Source organism: Lepisma saccharinum, chromosome 11 (assembly GCF_977018435.1).
Source record: "Lepisma saccharinum chromosome 11, izLepSacc3.1, whole genome shotgun sequence".
Lineage (NCBI taxonomy): Eukaryota > Metazoa > Arthropoda > Insecta > Zygentoma > Lepismatidae > Lepisma > Lepisma saccharinum.
Genome location: NC_139239.1, coordinates 6,847,770 through 6,870,897, shown reverse-complemented (window position 1 = coordinate 6,870,897; position 23,128 = coordinate 6,847,770). Strand labels below are relative to the sequence as shown.

The 23,128-nt window shown below is 36.1% G+C and overlaps 1 protein-coding gene across 2 annotated transcripts in view; it reads left to right on the top strand.

Annotated features, from left to right (window-relative positions):
- Positions 1-22,849, top strand: part of LOC145994608 (AT-rich interactive domain-containing protein 3A-like) — a 457,226-nt gene extending 434,377 nt beyond the window's left edge. For both annotated transcript variants that reach the window (XM_083130657.1, XM_083130656.1), the window contains exons 8-9: positions 1,613-1,957; positions 17,684-22,849. In XM_083130657.1, the coding sequence (XP_082986783.1) occupies positions 1,613-1,957; positions 17,684-17,793 (455 nt within the window). In that variant the 3' untranslated portion in view covers positions 17,794-22,849. The remainder of the gene's footprint in view (positions 1-1,612; positions 1,958-17,683) is intronic.
- Positions 22,850-23,128: the final 279 nt, after the last annotated feature.

Here is a 23,128-nt window from a genome sequence, read left to right as displayed (position 1 = left end):
AGTGAGTCAGCACATGAAGTCTTGTTGACAATCCTGCCTCAGATGGGATGGAAGAAACTTTGCTTAAATTTGCTTTATTGTCATGTGTGTTTGTATGTCAAGTTATTGGCTGTGTCAAGTCTGTTTGCCTCTTCCATCTTTCTCACACATGCGGAATGGCAGGTACAAAGAAAACTCAGTTCTGTTACCAACACCTAGAGTCACTAGGGACTCACCTTATCGTAGCCTTCTTCACTCCTTTATGTCAACTGTGTATCTTGGGGCAACTTTAATTCCTGTGCACGTGTATTTCTCTCTTATACTGTAAAAGGGTGATAGAATATTATAACTCTTTTTAGGAAAGTTAAGCAACTTTATTAGTGGTTATTACATTGCATTACAATGCCAGGGGTCTCCGGCTCGATTCTCGGCCAGAGCATTGGTGTCTTTGTGAGTGTCCCTTCATCGGTTTTATCATATCATCACTCATGCTCATCCTCGTGATTAGCCAAAAGAGTTTTGCCCTACAATAACAACAACTTTACTCAGGAAAATTTTGCTTGTTGAATGTTGAGGGCTTGTTTATGTGATAAAAGTTCTGAAAAAGAGCATTTATATCCTGTATATATGCAGCCATGCCTCACACAATTAACGGTTGCCACGGCCGTTATTTTTCCTGTCAGAAAGAGTCCCTAAATGCCAAAGTATGCTGTGAACATATCATGCCGGAAGAGAAGCAGTGAAGTTGTAAGGTTTTAACTCCTCCTCCATAAATTATGTATGTATAAACACATTACATATCCTATTAAGGAAGGGGGGGGGGTGCATTTATTGTTTACACGGTGTGTCCTTAGCATAATAGCATTAGCATTTTAGTCCTTAGCATTTAATCATTTTCCAACAGAAAATACAACTCTCAGTAGCAGCCCTGAATTTTCACCACAAGGCCTGCATACATACAGGATTAAAAATTCCTGTTTTAGAGAAAATGTAGTGCTGAAAGAAGGCTCCAATTAGCAAAATTTTACCATGAAAAATTGTAGTGCTGCAACCTTTGCCTGCATTGTGCATATTTCACACTATCAATTCAGGATTTTTAAAAGAAGGTTCAACTAATGGAGAAAATCTTTTGAGTGCATTTATGAATAGAAAAATGGGACAAATATTTTATTTAGGAAAAAATAGAGTTCAAAGAGGAGTTCTAATCTCATGATCTCTTTCAGTGTGCCCATATGCCTAACCTTATGAAATGTTAATCATAGTGCTAAGCAATAGATGTTGAAAATATTTGTAAACTTTTACAATTAGGAAATTACCATTTGACTTTCAAGCAAGTTCCAGATAGTGTTATAGTGGATATATTATAGTTCATAAAAAAATTCTGCATTTCATATTGACTCAGTTTTCAAAATTCATGTAAAAAGCAAGAGGTTACATTTGCATATATATTCAATGAGGTTAAAATCTTGCAATAATTGGGCATTAAGACATAACCTATTCAAGTTGCTTGACTGACACGATATCATTCTAGTAATTCCTGATTTTGCAGAATATGAAAGAATTAATGAATACATCTATACAAAAATTATCATTCTTAATCCAATTTATTAGATTTTTCGACATTATTTTGCAGGTTCGAATTCACCACCAACCTCCACCTCACCAAGGGATTCTTTGAGTGCATTGGAAATGTCTCGTTTCACACTGTGGAACCTATACAACACAGCAGCAGCCAATGAAGAAAGACATATTCCACCTCAGAAGGAAGCTCTTAATCTTGAGGTTTCAAGGCAGGTTGCGGAGCAGGCTAAGGCATTTGAAGCAGCTAGAGAGGCAGCGCGGGAGGCAGCAGCCGCAGCAGCAATCGTGAAGAAGGAAGTTCAAGACTCTGGTCCTCCACCTCCAAAGAGATTTGTTTCAGAGGAAGAGAGGATGCATGCAGGGGTATCGGGAGCACATATCAAAATTAGTAGTCGGGGTAAGTTCTTCATTTGTTTTGGAATACAAGTACTTCAATTTGTATTGACACATAAATAACATTAGGCATCTCATCATAATTTATGTAAGAGGTAAAATAATGACGTAAAATAACCAATGCACCCCCAAATGGTGTTAGATATGAAACATATAATGTGGATGTGAATTTATCCACAGTATAATTCTAAAAGGGCTAGATTTGGAGCTAAAAAGCTCCTTTGGAGCATTTCCAAATTTTAGGAGCTAAGTGAGTGCATGAAAGAGCCAGATCTGCCCCCAAAGAGCTAAATTGGCAACAGTGCTCCACAGCGTGCCGCAGAGGGTTATGGATTGGAGAATTTTGCACCTGAAGATGGAAACCATTCCTACATGCCCTTAATGCATATGGTCTATGGAATCATTGTCACCTTTGATATGGAGAAATACATTATAATCTGGCTCGGCTAGCAACAGTTTCTTGCATAATTGTAGTTATTCAATGTTCCATATTTTGAAAATATGACCTAGTTTACAGCAGCAATTCTTATTTATTGTATATATTTATTACATATTAATTAGAGATAATAGATATAAAACACCAATGCAAGTAAAACAAAAACAGAAGTCTGACAACTAGAAGTTTTCTGACAATTTCTATATATATGTGAAAAAAGTTGGCAGTATACCAGATAATATGGGAGATTACGGCACTGTTTGATAACATGCAAAAACAACACAAAAATATTTTAGTGGATTAAACCAGTATAATAAAATATTTAAAATGGTAACACAGTCAGTCGAGGATGAGCATTGCACTCATTTTTCATCAGATGTTCGTCAGAGAATCATCCTGACGACTGCTGAAAGGCATGCTTCATGACTGATACCAAACCCTAATACTTCAAAGGACTGCTAAACAAACAATAGACTACATAGTACAGGTTTAAATTTGATTTGCAAAGGGAAAGTAATTCAGGTGATCACGTGGCTCACCTCTTGACCAACTAGGGGTAAATTTTTTATCAGAACATTGTAGCAAAATTAATGCTTAATTTAGCGTTCCTGCTGCATATGAGAAAATCTGCAATGTAGTGTTTCCTTTCAGAAACCAGTGCCTGCAATCACTGGCATGTGCAGGGGAGAGCTGATGGGGCTGCTGCCTCCTCCAAAATTTTGAGGAAATTAAAATTTCAAATGAGAGAGGTAAATGACTTGGGGGCAAAATGGTAAATGCAGATTCCCTTAAAATGACCCCCGGTTACCATTTTTTTGTCTTTGAGCAACTTTTAAGAGGGGTGATCATGTAAGATTTTATTGTGTATCCGGCCCTCTCTAGAAGGGAGCTGTGTAATATACACCTTTACAATTCCAGCCCTCTCCAGAAAAAAAAAAAATCCTGCATACACTAGTGCTTGCAATCCAAATTAAGATCCTCCATATCTTTATAATTCTTTAGGATTTTGTAATATTGGCAAGATATTGTTCTAATTTGCCATCCTTATTTAATGAAGAGACCTACACGATGATCGTGCAGTCTAAGATGTCAGGCTTTGTGCTCTGGCTAAAGTATGTACAGTGGTTCGAGCCTCCTGGGGAAAGCGTAACAACTTTTCTCTTGAGATTTTGGCCAGGGCATGGGAACAGCAGCCACCCACCCCCGTGAGGAAATTGGGGAGCTACGAATCAATAGTGTGACCCGGTCATGGAAACCTACAACAAGGACTGGGGATTCCTCGTGTTGACCACACGCCACCCCATAACTGCTTGCATGATCACCCACCTCTGCTGAGGCATGTGCGAGAGAGGCCAGCAGTCGGTAGCTAGGCTGTTGGGGGCTGTTGCTCCACAGGTTATTAATTACCATTTTTGTCTTCGAACAACTTTGAAAATGATGGTTAAAAGTAGTGGTATTGATGATAGGATGAGGACCACTTACAAGTGTAGAAAAGGCGAGGCTATTTGATTGAACAATCTGATTTGCTTACACTTAAAACAAAGCCAAAAGGGGCCTATACCCCAATTTTTCAGGTGTGATATGCTCTGATTTTTAAGAAATTCTGAATTTCTAGTGTAGAAAAGGCGAGGGCTCAACAGATAGATTTACTCATACTTAAAACAATGGCAAGAGGGGTCTATACCCCAATTCTTCAGGTATGGAGGTTCGGGTTTAAGTTCTCATAAAATGTGAAGCCTCCCCTGATGGCAAAATGATAATATTGCTGTCTTGTAAACAAGGGGTTCTGGGTTCGAGTCCTGATAAAATATTTAAGATTGAAAACATGTTGCAAAATAATATCTCCACAAGTGAGATTTTGAGAATAATTACTGCTAGTTGATAGCCCCCAGATCTGAAAACCTGGTAAAAAATGTTTTACAACAATATATTGTACAAAAACTGAATTTCTTAATTTTCTTATTTTTTCATGTTTTATAACCACCCGCTTAATACAATAGAAGAAGAGTGGGTAGGCATAATTAATTGCCTCCATGTCCTGCCGGCACGCAAGAGATAAAATCTACACGCTAGAAGGGTTCATTAATGATTTTTCTGTGCGATTCACTGAAGGGGCCATTAATCTTTCTGTGCGACAGGGGGAAAAGTGTAACATGTCTGCAACATGTAAAAGTGCAACAAAGATTAAGATAAAGATACACATTTTCTGACATAGAGGCAATGAACTGCCCCTCTTCATGCTGAAAGCAATTCTATTCTGATAATATGAACCTAGGCAAAGACTTAGAAAATATTATGGCAGTTCAAAATCCAATTTTGTCTGTATTAAGGTCTCAGAACCTAGTAAAATGTGGGCATATTCCATATTGAGAAGTGTTAATATTGTTGCATTGTAATCAGGGGCTTTGGGTTCGAGTCCTGATATAAGATTGAAATATATACAACTGCCCACACATGAGATAATCACTGCTAGCTGATAATACAGTTGAGGTTTCAAAGCTGGTAGAGTGTCTGGGGCCTCTCTGACAGCAAAGTGTTGGTATTATTGCTTTGTAATCAAAGGGCTTCTGTGTTTGAATCGGGCCTCTAGAATTGCTCCGTGACTCTCTCATTTCTTACATCATAAACATATGATTTTTCACCTATGAGAATAACACTACAAATAGTGTCTTCAGGTAATGCCTCATGGAATTCACAGATAATTTTAATGTTTGTCCTGTCATTAACCACAACTTGTTTCCTTTTTGAAGTGTTGATTACAAACATGGGTCTCTGTGCTTTGAATTCATCTGGTGTGTAATACATGTCAGTATTGCCAGTAGTGACCCTCTTGAAAGCCGAAAATGCCTCATATAACTTGAGGAAATCATCCTTGGAAATGTCTAAATTGTAATTTTCTCTAGGAAATACCTCATTTCTGCCATTTTTAAGATAAATGTTCTTGATGTTGCAGTTATCAAATCTACTTGAATTTTTTTCCTGATTGTTGTGTCTTCCAGTCTGAAACAATACCACCACAAAATCCGGCATGTCGTATTGTATGCTGGAGAATGAACTTGTAGCATCAAATTCATAATATGTGCCAGTTGCGGGCTTCTGTACGCATTGATATGTATAAAATTGCAGAGGAACCTGTGGATTTTTTATTATATCTGCTTTGTATTTAAGAGCATAACTGGCTTCATATTCAACAACCGGGATTCTTAGCTCCATAGTCTGAATAATGCATTTGCCTGCATCTGGTAGGGTATTGGGCAGAGCTTCTCCTGTAGGGTTTAATGTGCTGTACCTCATCAAAGCATTATTATCATTTGCAGCTCTTCTAAATGTAATTCTTAAACCACCCTTCCACATAATTTCTTTGTAATCCGAGAAGAATCCTGGCAACAGGCGCATTGGAAACAGCACTGTGTGGCTCTTAGATAATATCTTATCACCAGCCTCAAATCCGCCTATTTGGTAGTATGATGCTTCGGTTTTGGATAATTTTAGTGTGGCCAAAGCTGTGGAGGTAATGCCGGGATAATCTATTCTGTTTATAACAACGCCATGCTTTCTGATCTCAATTTCAGAGAACAGATGCGGCACAAAATTGTCTACAAGTCTTATATTTGAATTTGCCGGATAATCTGTTCCATCGAGCTTTACAACATCAAATTTGATGTATAGATCTGCTCTGTGAGGGTGTATAAATCCATCCCCTACATCAAGATCAACCTCAATTTCTGTGTTGGGTTGATTTAAATTTGCAAATGTCCTCCTGTTTGGAGGGAATGATTGTAGCTCATAACTCTCAATATTTTCCATTGTATGTATTTTTATTTAAATGTTAATCTCTATGATAGCAGTTGTTGTGACTCCAGCAAAATCAACTAATTCTTCTTTTTCATTAGTGACCATCAATTCAATGTAATCTATTCTATTATGGCACACAGGAAAATATAATGTTGGGGATGGATTGTAGATGATTGGCTCCATAAATTCGGAATTAGGTTTGAATGTTGCAATGATGCCAGTTTGTTTGTGAGTGCCTATGCCATTTGATTTGGTGATCATACCCTCGGCCACATTACAGTGAATATTCAGAGTCTCTATGGCTAAGAATTTAGGTATATTCATAGCAGTGTGTTTGATGGCCGGTTCAAGTTTTGTGTTGTTCTCAAAGCCTAACAGCTCTCCTATAGTACCCAGATCCACTGTTTCTGTAGCAGATACAATCTCTACTCTGTGAGTGACAGAATTTTGACTTAACACTACACCTCTGGGTAATTGAGCATTTAGAGTGGACAGATTATACTGCCCTGGAGTGATGACAATTTTTTGATCCCCTACCGCAATTTTGTTGTTGTGGTGTGTAATATTAGGTATCAAGTACATGCCGTAAAATGCTCTGAGAGCTATTGTTTTGGGATACACTATGTCATCATGCAGAGTTTCAATATTGAATTTTGGCTGGTGAGATGGAATACCCCCATTATGTTTTAAATACCACAAGGCTTTTTGAAAATTTTCAATTGATGGTTTATTTATTTGAGACATATATCTAAGAACAGATAAGCACAAATGTCCGCAATTAACATCTTTGAAATTTTGAACACGGGCATTATTGTAATAAAGATTAGCTGAATTTAGATATTTTATTAAATTTTCAGGTGGAACACCTCCAAATGAATCAAACACAAATGCCTTATTTTTTAAATATTTAAGATAACAGATCCAGTGAGTGCCCTGATTTTTGTACTCATCCAAATTAACAATGCCACACTCTTTGTTGAGTGGTTGTTCTGGTAAAGAATCAGACATGTACACACCTCTAAAATGTTTGATGCCCAGTGGCTTGATTAAAGCTTCAATATCTTGGTTTGTAAGCGGCTCTTGTTTTTTTTAAACTTATTCATGGCTCTCTTAACACCTTTGCCTTTTTTCTCCATGGCCAGGTTATGGCGCCTCTGCTCATCTAATTCTGCCCTATTTTTCTTGGCATCTATTACTGTTTTCGCTATGGCAGCTGATCCCCCAGCCAAGCTCCCAACAGCCCCGAGAGCAGCTAAGATGGCAGGGATAGTAAATATGAAACCCCCTGTATGCAATTTTTTTCTTGATTGCTGTAATTTTTTTAATTGGGGGGTGCTAAGCAACAATTTCATACCATGCCCTTTTGCAAGACAAGAGCTTTTTTTCTTGCGCTGCTTTTTGGTTAAAAGACTGTCAATAGTTTTAAGAGATTTGAGACCTGCATAAGGTATTTGATACATAACACCCTTGGCCTTCATTGTAGGTTTATTATATTCACAGCCCCCACCCCAGTTTTTGTTTGGTGCTCATAGCTATGGTGGTTCCCAATGCTGATATTCTCTCACTCAAAGAAGCATCTTTGCTTACAAATCTGCCAAATGCAGCCTCTTCTAATTTCTTGTCTGCAACATGTCTCTTGTCAAGATCAGTATGTGTGTTGTATGCTATGTCATGGTCTCTACAAGCAGCATCTAGAGGATTTACACCAGGATCACCTCTGTTTAATCTATGATCCAATTTTGTGCCTGGACCACAATACTGATAGCCTGGAATGTGTAGTTCAAATGGCAGCTTGTTTATAATGTCATTAACCAGGCCCCGACCCTCAGAAATATTCCAAAATTTAGGTGGTAGAGTATTAATAATTTTTATGAGATATCCAATCCCCTTAGTGTCATTCACTATAAAATTAGACAATTTTGTGCTTATCATGTCCATAATTCCAACTTTTTCATTGTAAAAATTGTGGTTGCCAGCATTTTCCTCCCCAGCTATCACCAATAACCTATCTACAAGTTTCCTGACATCATCAACCCACACAAATTCTTTGGGCAGGGTGTTGTATTGTTTGATTCCACTGCCAGTCTTGATCTGTGACCATATGGGCTTGATTAAGTTGTTATATTTTGCTCCACTGCTAGACTTGACTCTTTTCTGTGTGGGATCATTGTTCTGGTATAGAGCATCTGATTTTATTAATATTTCTTTGTAGTGCTCATAATCTTGATCTGTATAGCTGCCAGGCCTTTTCCTAGTCATCAGTTCCCACAACCCAGGTGTTCCGGGGTACTTAACAAAACCACCTTTTTCTCCGAGACGAGATTCTGAATAAACAATCAGATCATCTCCCATAAATGTTACTCTGAAATTGCCAATTCTATGTATGATGCTACCATCAAGCTCTGTGTCAGCATATAAGCCAAACACCTCATCTTTGTTGTCTTTAGGTGTGGTTAAATATTTTTGAGCAAGAAGACCCAATTCAATAGGATCCTGAGTAGCTTCAATTCTTCTAGGAGCAACAGGACTAGGTGTATGAATACTGGAAAGTGGGGTGAATGGATAATCTAATATGTTCCTAGCAGCAACAGGTACAAGCTCTGTGATCAAATCTTGATTTTGCTCTGTAACAGTTTTGATATTTTTACCTAAATTATTAATAGCATCAATTACGGGCTGTTCTGTTTGTTTGTGTTTTTCATAGATTCCCCGGTTCTCTGATTTCCATCCCTTAAATCTTTTTACAAGATAATCTCTTAATTTAAGATCATCAATAATTGGTCGTTTCATGGTTGTTTATATACGTCTCTACGTCTAGAAAATTGTTGATTTTATTTCTGTATTTGCCAGTATTAGGTGTTCTTGTCATATCAATTGTGACAAACCCATAACTGTCCTGGTTCCAGCACCTACTGCAAAACTTGGAAAAATCATTGTAGCTCAAGTCCCCACCTACATATTCATCGTGTATGTGTTTGAGGTTGGTATGATCTTGATGAAACACACATATAAAATTGCTGTTGTCTCGGATCAGCTGCTTGGGAATTTTAGAAAAAGTCTGTGCCAGGTAGAAACAATCTATGTTTTTGTGCCGCCCCTGTGTAAAGAAATTTCTAACCTTGTTTTGATTATCCAGTATAATGTCATCAAACACAACAACAGAATTATCGAGACATTCATGGAGTGGCTTAACATCTGGTTCAAAAGTAGCAATATCCAATCCATCATATAGCTTCATCAGCTGCTGATATTTTAATTGTTCCAAGCTCTTAGAAAAAACATACAAGTGCCTGTTTTTCCAGTCTAACCAGTTGGGTGCCAATAAAAAATTATCAATTAATAGTGTAGTTTTACCACAAGCAGATGGCCCAACAATAAGACACCTAATATTATCAGGCAGCAACTTTCCATTTCTCTTAATCTGCTGTTCAGGTTCTGGCAGCCTTTTTATAACATCCCAGGTGCTCATATTATCACTTTGTCTGCCTCGATCCAGCTGTTTTCCGGATGACCCAGCCATTTGACAAGTAACTTGTTGCCTTTTCTGCGGATGATTTTTTCTATGAGATATGTGTCAGGCTGTTTAGTTTTGCTGAGTTCTTGTTCATAGAACCGGCCTTTGAGAATTTCTCCTCGGTGATCTTTTATTATATATGTGTTAAGGGTCCCGGGTTTAACTTGAACCACTGTAAATAATTCAGTGCTCCAGTTTCTTGTAAAGCCTCTTTTGAATAAGTGCTTATATTTGCTGATTCTTACTTGATCACCCACCCTGAATTTGGCCCTTCTTGTTGTTGGCTGGTATCTAGGATAATAAACAGTCCTGATCAATTTTTGCTCATCAGATGAAGTTACTTCAGAGGGTTTCATGTTGATTGTGGAATGAACCGAGTTGTTATATTTATGTAGAAGTTCTGGAAGAATATTAATCCATTTATAATTACCTTGAAGTGTAAATTGTTTATACATAAGATTTTTTAAGGTTCTGTTGAATCTCTCTACAATTGAGGCCTTGAGATCACTGTAACTCGAGTAATGTTTTATTGCCTGGCTTTTAATAAATTGTTGAAACACTGAATTATAAAATTCTTTGCCATTATCTGTTTGCAAATAGCGCGGTGATCTTCCACTCTGATTGATGATTGTCCTGATGGCTTCTGTAACACATTTTCCAGTCTTGGATTTGAGTGGCAGAGCCCAGGCAAATTTTGAAAATGTGTCTATGACAGTGAGTAGATACTTGTAGCCCTTGTTGATTTTGTCTAAGTTTTTCAGCTGTCCACTTGACAACTCAATCAAGTCGCTCTGCCATAAATCATCTATGCCTTTTGTGACTACTGGCAGTCTCTTAAAATTATGTCTGGCTTGTCTGTGTAATTCATCAACAATAATTTGTCTAGACATAATATGTAAACAAAAATATTGCAACTATGGGGTGTTCAGCAGCTGAGACTGCAGGATTTTCTAAATACAGTTTGTCTCCTATTTGTATTTTAAATTCCAGAGAGCCATCATCTTCAGCATAGGCTGTTTCTAATGTATTGGGATCTGTAAAATCCTCTAACTCTACACTGGTGATTTTTGGTTTGTTTTCAGCATTTGTTATTGATAAGGTGGGGTAGTGGTGTGCCTGTGGCTGATGCCAATATTTGATCTTGATTGGTCTCAGTGTGCCCCCAACAAAAAATTGATAATAAAATTGTGCAGGAGATAGCATATATATTTTGCCACCTGGTGTAAATGGTGAATCATATTCTTTGTTGGGGATGCTGTACAATTCAAGAATTACTGTATGTTTTGGATTCTCGATTATGCCTGTTATTTCCTTTTCTGCTGTGAGCAATCTGCTTGTTACAGATTCAAGGTGCTCATTGATGGTCCTAACAACATCATCGTGGCCTGGCTTGATTTTTATGTCCACAATAAGTTTCTTGTATTGTTGCACAATTTCTTGTAGCTGGGTGGCAAAAACAGACAGAGCATTTGCTTGATTGGATTCCATGGTTCCTAGCTGTTGCTTGATATTAGCTACAATTTGTTGCAAATTTTCAACAACTGCCAATTTTGAATTTTGAGCAGTAAGATCATGGACCTGTCTTCTGATATCCTCAAACAGGGCATGCAGTTCATTAATATGTTGATTGGTTGGTAGAGTAGCCACTGTCTGAGTGAGTTGTTTGATCTCTGTCTGGATATTCTTGATATCTTCTGATTTCAATATCCTATTCACTGCCCTCTTAATATTTTTAAGTTCCTGTGATGTAGGAAGATTTGATACTGTATTTTGCAAAAATTCAAGTGCCAATTTCACATTGTTTAATTCAGAAGCATCAGCCACATTTTGCATAGCATTTTGGAGCAGGGCTATATCTGCCTGAGAGGGTGTTGATTGTTGTAAAATTTCAAGTTTTGTTTGGATATCATCGATCAAGTGATGAAAATGTGAAAGCTCAGATTCAGTGTTGAGGTTTTCAAGCTTTGTGATTTGGTGCTGGACACTAACAAGAGTATCTACAATACCGGGCAGGCGGGATTCTAGAGTTTCTTGTACATTTGCCAAATCACTTTGCACTGCTGCTATTGTACCTTCAAGATGGGTTATGGTACTTTGAATTTTTCCAAAATCTTCATATGTTTCAAGTTGCAGCTTGATGTTTGCAACACTCCGAGTTATTGCATTCAAAGCATCAGAAGATGGCAAATTGTTCATAAAATTTTCAAGTGTCTCAATTTTATCTTTAACCTCGGCTATGGCATTGTGCAGAGGGTCCAGATTAGGTATTTGGAGTGACTGAATCTGTTCTTTTAGAGTGGAAATAACTAGATCAAAATCTTCTTGTGATTTTATGCTTTTGACAATTGTTTGGAGCTGTGCCTGGACATTATTTATCTGCTCTTCCAATTGTTGTTTCAATTGCTCAGAATTGGTGGCCTGGGTCTTAAATTTGGCTTGAAGAGCTGCTACAGCTTCTTCCAAACTTTGAAAATTATCTAATGTTGCCAAATCAGTATATTTCTGAAGCAGCACTTTGAGTTCTGAGTCAATTTTAAGAAGAGGGTCCATGCATTGTGATTGTAAATTTGTAATTTCTAATTGAAGACTGGCATTGAGTGTGGTTTGTAAAGCTTGTAAATCACTTCTTAATTTCTTGACTCTGACATCAAGCATCAGAATCTCATCACTGTGATCTTCATGTCTTGTATGGCCAAATATATCATTAGGCATTTTTGTTTTAGTGGTTATTTATTATAGAGTATCTGATTCTTAATTCTATAAAAAAGGGTATAAGCTTGTCATAAGATCCAGGGACCTCAATATATAAGCAGTCACCAGCAGAAACAGTATATACAGTGCCAGAAATCATGTTTGAGTGCTTAATTCTATAAATATTTCTCCCTATTGAAATCTTGACATCACCCTCGGGAGTTGTAATAAATTGCAATTGCCCACCTACAGGTAATTGGTAATGATTTAAATTATTGTTAAATATGTACAATATTTTACCTGTTTCATCATCAACATCTGTAAGTATGCTGTTCAGATGAATAATTAACAAGCCACTCAGTTTAGATATGATATCAGAAGAGGGTTGTGGTGTCGGCAGGTCCATAATAGCCTGTTTTTTGAACCCAAATAAGTTCATAGGCATGTTTATTTATTTCAAATCATGCTCTGTAATTGGGCATTGATTCCCATTTTTCAAATCACAATGCCCCCATGGTAGAGTATGAATGCCACATGATAAAATGCATCTCTTGTCATCATGTGGGTCCAGAGCCACTTTTCTTACAATATTTGTAGTCAACAAGTGATTCTTACTCTGAATTCTATTTTCTGATGTTTTGATTGAACTCTGGGATTTGAGGCAATTTTCATAATCTTCAAATACAAGCTCTTTGTCAACAGTCACTCTGCCAATACCCTTGGCCTTTTTGACAACAGCACTACATGTTTTAAAAGTGTACATCTTGGCACTTAACCCAGCAAATGCCACAATAACATCACCAAGTGTCTCATCTTTTAACTTGCCAGGCACCTTTTTGTTGTGGGGTTGAATTATTGTATGTTCACTAGTATCGAAATATTTAAACAATTCAGGCTGTGACATATCTTGATAAACATCTTCTGTTTGAATATCAAGAATAAAACTATCCGTGTCCATGTACAATAATTTTACACGATCACCATAAAAAGGTTTCAACACGTCATAATACAATGTTAACATATGTAATTTGGACAATTCCAATATCACAGCCCCTACATAAATAGGTTTATCAAATTTGATCTTTGTTTTCTTCATGTTGAAAAGTGCCATATTCTCATCATAAATTCTTCTGTAATTGAAGTTGGGCTTTGCAACCAATTTTTTGCTCAGGCTGGGGTCAGTAATTATTTTAACATCGGTATGTTTTCTGATATTTTCAATAGTTTTGCCATAGACAGAATTAACCATCAATTTAAACAAGCCCTTATCAAATTGGCTCTTTGCAGATGTTCGAAGCTCCGTGTTTGTATCAATGTATGGTTTCAACCATTCTGAGTGCCTGAACCTCAAAACTTTGCCAACTTTGGTTACTTGAACACCATGTTTCATCAGGAACTGGAGGTTTTTGTAATATATGACATAATCCTGTTTCGGCTCCAGAGTCATCATGAGCTTCTTCTGTTTAGAGCCAGGTGAGCACTGAACCTCGGGAATTGGGGGCAGATCAGAAAATTTATTGTGCAAATCATCAGGAATTGTCAGATCAACCTCTAAGAAGAGGCCATAGTCACTGTCATCAAAATTCTTAAGATCCTCAATATTGAAATCTTCCACCCATTCAAGCCCTGCATATGGCAGTTTTTGCATCATGGCATGACCATAGAGGCTGTTTGCATCTACATACAGTATAAAATTTGATGGCCGTGCTGGATCATAATCAGGCAGCATAATATGCTTGTTATTTGCTCTGGCATATCTCTGGGAACATTGCACCATCCCTCCTCTTATACATTTCTCCATAAACAGATACATATCTTGATCGTGGATTAGATCCAATTGCATTTTGGTGTTCAAAAACGTTGCGGACCATGCTAGGCCCGGGGCACTGTAAAAATATATTGGGTCCAGTTTATAATTTTTCATGGAAGATTTTCTGAATGCCTGCAGTGTATCAGCTAAGAGGGTCACATCAAGTTTTAAATAAGCCATGTGATAATCACGAAATGTCTTGCATTTTAACTTGTTCCACATCAACTGGGCATGGTGATAATCTTCATCGGTGATTCCAGATCCTCTGATTTTGCTGTAAAACTCTTCTTGTGGTGGCAGGGAACACTCATCAAATTTAGAAAAATCTGTAACATAGTCATATGGATATACACCCTTCCGCCTAATTAATTTCAGGTCCTGATTTGGAAACAATGCACGTGTGATTTTGAATTGGTCATCAGATAATTGATTTGCCAGTGTAGCCAGGCTAGCAGATAAAAATCTGTAAGAATCAAGAAATCTTATGTGAATAGGAACACCATTAACTTTAATTATCTTGCTAATAGATATATATTTCTCATCATTTTCAGCTAAAATATTTAAATTCTGCTTGTCAAACCCCCCGTACCTGATCAAATGATGGAAATCATAATTGGATGCTCCATGAAAAAATACGGGGATACATCTTGATCTCTTGATCTGAATATTGCAGCTATTACACAGGGCCTGTTTATATCGACCATCTGTATGAGAATGGTGTTTCACCTTGATATTTGTATCTGAAAATTCACAATCACATACCGGGCATTTTTCTGCATTGTTGAAATCTTCAATCTGTTCCTCTGTTAAAGGCAACATAGGCTTTGATTTTAATAAGATGTTAGATGCTATGTCACGGCACTCATTTTCTATTCTATCTGCAAATATTTTGATGGCATTTGGTCCCATGTATGAGTGTGGCTCACTAGCTACACCATCCCGTATAACTGTATAACAAAAGCTGGAAGGTTCATGTAGCTGGTACGGTGTAATTGATGATTCTTCAGGATCTGGATTGCAGAATGCAAAAGGTTTGAGATTCGATTCAGAATCACAAACAATATATGCTGGGTGTTCCAACAAGGCTTCAAACTTTTTGAATTTGCAATTTTCACTTGGATTAGGCATCACCATATGAACAGGTTTATGGTTCCCACAGTATTTCAGATGCTCAATTAACTTGTTTTTAGCAATTTCTGCATTCTCTTCCCGAACCCCATTCACCATTTTTTGACCATCAAATACAGTTAAACATCTTCTGCACAACTTAAATATTCTATTAGATTTGTCTAGTTGTGTTCTCACCAAAGCTTCAAGACTGTGTATCAGAGTGTAATGATATGTGCCATCCCCTTCAATTAAGAGCAGATCAATCGGAATAGCAGATTCATCATCAAGTGTACTGATTCTGAGAGGTGCTATCAAGCAATTGCCACGGCCAGTGGAACAAATAAATACATTAATAGATAATTGTTTGCCATTGATGTGCCTGGCCCTTTTTTCAAATTTATCAATATTCTGAACAAACATTGGATATTCCAAACCCTCCATTGCTTCATCAAAATCATGTTCATGTTGTTTGTAATAAGTTATTCTCTCAGGATGCCTTGAAACTGGATACAAAGCAGCTAAAATACACCACAAAAAGCATTTCTGGTCGGTGTTTTTTATATTGACCACAGCTCTTCTGTTTTTGATATTGGTAGGTAATGGCAAATATGTGGAACCTTCCAATGGGCTGAATTCAGAAATATTAACATATAACTTGTGTGGAGAGCCACATAGGCTCCATCCGGACTCTTTTGCCGCAAATTCAGAGTGTTTGATATTCAGTTGATTTATCAAACTGCTTATTATTGTGTCCGAATTTGCATTTGAATAAACCGGTACAGTTTCTGTTATGTGGGGCTGTGTACATTTTGTATCATTTGGTTTCTTATATTGTACAAACAATTTGAGGGATAGCTTATAAGACCCATGTTGTGCATTAAGAATTGCCTGCAGATCAGGATTTACACTGTTCAAGAAATTCTTAATGCCACATCTTGGCTCTGATACAAACCGATAATCCCTTAATTGGCTGTTAAAACTGCTATGGATGGGTGCATGGCGTGGCTGCTTTGCAGGTCCAGCATTAACAGGTGCTTCGTGCTTTCTTTTCAGACCAGATGTAGATGGTTGCGGGGGCAATGCTGATGACTGTACATAAGAATTACACCTATGCCATTTGTAATATGCCTTGCTTAATATTTTATGGCATCTTGGGCACATTTTTGTGGCCTTTCTGCATTTGCTAGGCTTACAAATATGCCGGTGCCTAGCCCAATGAGAACTAGATATATTTTTATTACACTGATTGCAATATTTTTGTTTTGGCATTTTTTCTTGTTGTTTATTATATAAGATTTTCTGGGCTTCAATTCAAAACTTTATACTTAATAAAAATATCAGTTGGGTTCAGCAGTTAATGGCTGAGCTGGTGCTTTTATACCCAAACAACAGCAGTAACTAGGTTTTGGTGATAGTTTTGCTGATGTACAACACACTTCACCAGGTTTAAAACCTCATCTCTATATCAACTAAATACAATTCAAAATTGGATTTTGAACTGTGCAATAAATATTCTGTAAGTCTCACTTGTGTTTATATTAACAGAACAAGACAAAACCAGAATTGTATTCAGGATTGCATGTTTTCATACAAAAAAGCCATATTTTTGACAAGTTTATAAACAACAATCATACAGATATAACTTTTACACACATGGCCGAATCTGTCTGAGCAGAGGAGAAAAAAGATTTTCAGATCTGGGAGCTATCAACTAGCAATAATTATTCTCAAAATCTCACGTATGGAGATATTATTTTGCAACATGTATTTCAATCTTTCATATTTTACCAGGACTCAAACCCGAGCCTCCCGATTACAAGGCAGCAATATTATCATTTTGCCATCAGGAAAGGCTTCATATTTTATGAGAACTTAAACCCGAACCTCCATACCTGAAGAATTGGGGTATAGACCCCTCTTGCCATTGTTTTAAGTATGAGTAAATCTATCTGTTGAGCCCTCGCCTTTTCTACACTAGAAATTCAGAATTTCTTAAAAATCAGAGCATATCACACCTGAAAAATTGGGGTATAGGCCCCTTTTGGCTTTGTTTTAAGTGTAAGCAAATCAGATTGTTCAATCAAATAGCCTCGCCTTTTCTACACTTGTAAGTGGTCCTCATCCTATCATCAATACCACTACTGTTAAAAGTGCTTATTACAAAATATTTTATCATGTATCCCAGTCCCCTCCAAAAACAAATCCTGCGTACGCTAGTGCCTGTGATCTGAATTAAAATTCTCCAGAATGTTGTAGTCTTTAGAATTTGTAATTTTGGCATGATATTCTACTAATTTGCCATTCTTAATGAAAATTGAAATTTTGGATTTGTCTTCTAAACCAACAGGGATTTAACTTGTGTATGTTATTGCAGGTGACAGCCGGACAGGAATTGATAACTCTCTTGTAGTCAGCATGGAAATTAATGGGATTATGTACCAAGGTGTTCTTTTTGCTCAGGCAGCAAGGAATCGTCTTTCATGAACATCATGGGGCTCCTGATCGTGCCTTCTTTTCCAATAAAGAAGAAACATGTGGATGGAGAAATCAATTGTTCCATCACAACAATGCAACTGCAATAGGCTACTTCCACTTTTAGTAGCCCTCAACAATCAAGACTGTTCTACTATAATTTTAGGCAAAGGTGGTTCCATCATAACATTTTGCATATGTGAATACGTGTGTGTTCGTGAGTGTTTTCTTACACATTATGAAAAGTTTGTTTGCATTATTGCTTTTCATGATAAATGTGTGTGTGTGTGTGAGAGAGAGAGAGGAATTGAACAAATTAAGCAGAAGAAAGTGAGAAAATGTGAATACTGCATTTGAAAGATAATAATTAATGATTGTACATGAAAACTGCCAGTACAATGTTGGAACCCACTTTGACCATAATTGATTGCAGTTACTACTGTGTTTGTTCATCTCCTTTTTTGTAATAAATAGAACAAACAAATATAGGAAAGGTAGTATGTTCTTGTATTATATTACTACTTGTGTGATAAATGTATTTATGATCTAGTATTAATACAGTTTTCGCCACAGGGCAATAGCCTAAATATGCCTTACAAGAAAACCAGGAGTCTTCCACAAATTAGTTTACCAAGTTGAAAGATAAGAAAGGAAGAATATTGCTGACAGTGTTCGATCCAAAACTCTTGTAGCATGGTTGCGTTTTCTTGTGGCAAATCTGTAAATGTTCAGATCTCAATCCCCACTTTTCTACTCTGTAATTATTTATAGAGAATGTAACAGAAATAATAGCTCATGATAGTGATAAAGAACGTTTTCATGTGGCAGAGGTGTACGGACGCTTTTCTGACACCTATTTCTCTTGCATTAATATGAAATCATGGCAATTATGAAGACAAGTAAATGTATATTTATAAAAGTTGTAGCATGTGCTATGTCAATACGTATTTATATGTCAGTAATTCACAACACAAATGGGAAATATGTGCAACCTTTTGTTACTAATAATGTTGCTTTTTTTTCTTCTTTTGTACTTATTGTGGTAACTTGTTGAACACAACGATTTTTCTTGTACATAGTGAGTTAAACACTGGAGCAATTGTTAGCATTTCAACTCTGTTTGTAATTAGATTCTAAAAGAGTGACTGCAATGTAAATGTTAAAAAACACATTTTGCTGCATGCTATGCAATAGAACAAATTAATGTTTGAACTTCATCTAAGAACAACAAAATATCTTCATCCTTTTGCAGTCTACTGTATTGTAAATATGAACAAATTTGAACATGTTAAGGTTTGATGACTGTTATGTAGTAATGTTATAAAGCAGTAATTCTTTTTATGGCACCCGCTTCTATGATGTATATCCCACACTTGAAAGTAGAATGTAGAAGACTTTTTTTCATTGTTGTTTGCGGAGTGAGGTTTTTCATCCAGTTCAACATATAAGAGAATCTCCAACTGTAAAGCATAAGTAACTTTTAGTGACTTATTATTTGCTTGTTTTTCTTAATCCTCATTTGAGTCCTAAATTAAATATATTTGGAAAGAACATTTAACATGTATTGTTCAAAGAGGAGAAATTACAAATTTAGTGATGTTGGTATAGTGCAGTATATGGATACGTTTGTTTTTAATCTACATTCTAAAAGTAAATAAATACTTCTGTCATTTCAATTAGGAATCACGGTAGACAAAAAATGGGATATGAAACTTTTTGCAAGACTGTATAGCCAAAGAATATATTTACAATTAAGTGCATGTAAGGAGTGATTATCATCAGCCACATTACTGAATAACAAACATAGGAAGATTTCACTAGTAACATTCTGCAATTTTAGAATATGCAAGGTTTCTTACATCATAAGAAACTTTATTTACAAGTCAAAAATATACTATACAATAAGATACAATATATTGTTGTGTAACAAAATTCTTTCAGGATAAACTCTTAATTAAATGAAATAAAGCAAATCAAATCAAATACAATTAATCCAAAATTTAACATATTTTGCACGTGACAGAATTAAAATATTTGTTTCGTCATAATTTATCTTTTTAACAAAATCAGTATAAAAGAGTGCACATGTGTGAAACAAAACATAAATATACAAATTGATTTCCATCTTGTAGTAACATAAATTCTGAACTTATGAAATATGTTGTAGTATCTGGGATTATATTGTCCTGTATGGTGGCTATCCAGTCTAAGGTGCAAGCTTTAGACTTCAGCTACAGAACAGTGCAGGTTGGAGTCTCCTGTGGGAAGAGTAACAACTTTTCTCCTGAGATTTCAGCCAGTGTATGGGACTGGTGGTCACCTACCATCATGAGGAAATTGGGGAGCTAAGAATAGGTAGCATAACTGGTCATGGAAATCTACATCAACGATCAATGACTGGGGGTTCATTGTGCTGACCATACGTCATCCTGTAACTGGTGTGGTAGTGAGGCTGCCAGTCAGTAGGTGGGCCTTGGCCCTCACGGCTGTTGCACCACAGGTTAATCTGTGATTATATAAATTGTCATTCATCCTTGTGATTCAGAAGTTTCTCTGCAAATGTAATAATGTGGGGGCAAAATTGTTTGAATGTGAACTGAAAATTGTTGTTTCAGTATCTGGTATATTCTGTAATTCACAAAACTGAAAGATTGTGACAAAATGTGGGAACAAGACATGTTGGTTTTTAAATTTCAAAGTATTGTGATTTGAAGTCTCGGCTGAACCATTGGCCGATGCCAGGGCAGCTTCTTTCAAATTTTCCTCTCCTTTCTTCCGCTACAATATTCCAAAATCTGAAAAATTACATATTCTTAGAATTCCTTTCCGAGCATTCACATGAATCTTCAAGTGGTTTGCTTTTGCTGTTGCCTAGATATTATTAATAGTTTAATAGACTTACGTAGCCACAAAATTATTGAGAAATTCTAGGTAACAGCCAAAGCAAACTAGACGAAGCATTATGGGAATGTCCTAGAAGAAATTTTAAACATAAATAAATTTTCAAAATTTGGAATATCATAGCGGTTTATCGAAAGGAGAGGAAAATTTGAAAGAAGCTGCCCTGGCATCGTCCAAATGTCCAGCCGAGACTTAATAACTGCATGCTCATTATCATATTGAAATTCACACATGTTTTGAACAACGTGCCTACAAATTTACCACATATAGTAAGAATATTATATGTAAATGTTATACAGTTACTTCTACAACATATGGAATTAGAAAAAATGCTGAAGTTCCTTAATAGACTTCACATATTCATTCAGTACAGATACATTGAAACTGGTGTATTTTGTATAATATTAAGTTTCTTCCTATTTAAAGTAGATTGTGTTTCATGCATAATTGAAATTACAAATGAAGCTTTGTAATGGGAGAAGGCAGCTTCTAAATTGTCTCCGAAGATAATTATAGAAAATAGTATTACAGTACCCTCCCCTGACAATCCAGCTCTGCTAACACATTAGGTAGAGTTTAATACTGGCATGATTAAAATTGTAATTCATTTACTTTAGTTGTTTCTATTTACAATTTTTAAATTTTATTCCATGCAAAACTACATTGGTATGAAATATGCAGTCTTGTCAAAAACACATGAGCATGGTAGGCTGGTTGGAATTTGAAATAATGTTTACACATGTGCAATCTGTTAAAATATTTACAAATTTTATCTATATGTACACACACACACACACAAAGTTTATAGTACCAAATATGTTTTACTCTTTTGTGAAAAAATGTTTTTTACTGCATAGAATTTCATAACAGTTATCTTTGTTGTTATGAAGTCATTCTCCCAGATATCTCATATGTAAGGCTTAATTATGTAGTTATTATTTCCTCTTTTTTTTGCATTTGACTTGGCACAAAGCCAGTCTTCCTTCATATATAACAAATTTTAGAAGCTAATTTCAGACGTAAGTGACAGACAAGTCTTTCTGCAAGAATTGAAATTTCTTTGCTAACTGTGGTACATTCTTTTTATGTCTAGCAATAAAAAAAAATAGTAGCAATACATTTTATGCTTTGGTTTTTCTGAACAATTTTCGTGTTCAGTTTCTAGTAACAAAGAACTTTGTGCCAGTATGTTGTAGCTTGATCATGTATGAATGTATGTGTGTAAAATGTATGTGTGTGCCTATATATATACAGATATGATGAATTATGCTTGAATTTTGTGAAGTATACTTGTAAACTGAAATTTATGTTTTCTCGAGCACAATTAAATCAACAGTATGTGACTATATCTGGTTATAATTTAAGTGAGTATTGTTCTTTATTTGGGCAGTTTCTTTGTTGCTGGAGAAGGTGCAGTGTATAGAATCTCAGGGATTTTTACAGTATCAGTATGTCTGTTGTATTGTTCTATGCTGAAAAAAGAACTATTGTGTGTACATCTATTTCTTTATTATAATAATAATTATTATTATCTATGCGTGAGTTTTTCATTTGTTTATTAGTAACAGATTTATTGTAATATACACTAAGCAATGAAGAAAGACTAGTGGACCTTCATAGCATAAAAAGAGAAATGAATATTAATTTTTAAAAAATAATAATATTGTACAGGAACAGTAAATTTTAAACTTGATGTACAGTTCCTATCTATTAGCATGTGAAAAACAACACAGTAGTGTTCGCTGAAGCAGCATTAGTATTACTTTTGTATTTATAATATTATTTTCCACGTGCACATCTGAAGCCTAGATGCTCTTACATCTTTTGTACGTGTGTATGTGTATGGAGATCCAATAGGTGAAAAAATTAAACTACACAAATTACTGGAGAACGTTTATTTTCAATGTGTGTGAAACGTATGTATCTGTGTGCGTGCGTATATATTTGAGTGTCTGTTTTTTTATTATTATTATCCTGTACAAATGATTTGGCAACTGAATGCAAGAGTTATTTTATAGACACTTCAGTTTGAAAGACAAAAATCAGTGTTCTCCTCGTCTATGTACTTCTTATCCATGCTTTTCAAAATTGTATATATTGGGAGATGAGGCATGGTATGGAGGTCAGGATGGATGGAAAGCCAAAGGAATATCCTGTCTGTATCTCTCGCAGCAAATAATAAATAAATGTTTCATTTTATCTGTGTACATTGGTTTATTTATCGTAAAGCTCCTTGTTACGTGAACTCCTATCAGCTTTTGTGTGCCAATCTCAATGGCAGAGTGGTTAGCAAAGCATGATGCAATGCCAGGGGTCCCTGGTTTGAATCCCAGCCTGGACAGGGGTGTTCTTTGTGAGTATTCCTATAATAAATTTAAGCACTTTTCCTATCGTCGGAACTAGCCAAAAGTTGCAGGAAAGTGATGCTAAATAACAAAAGCCAATC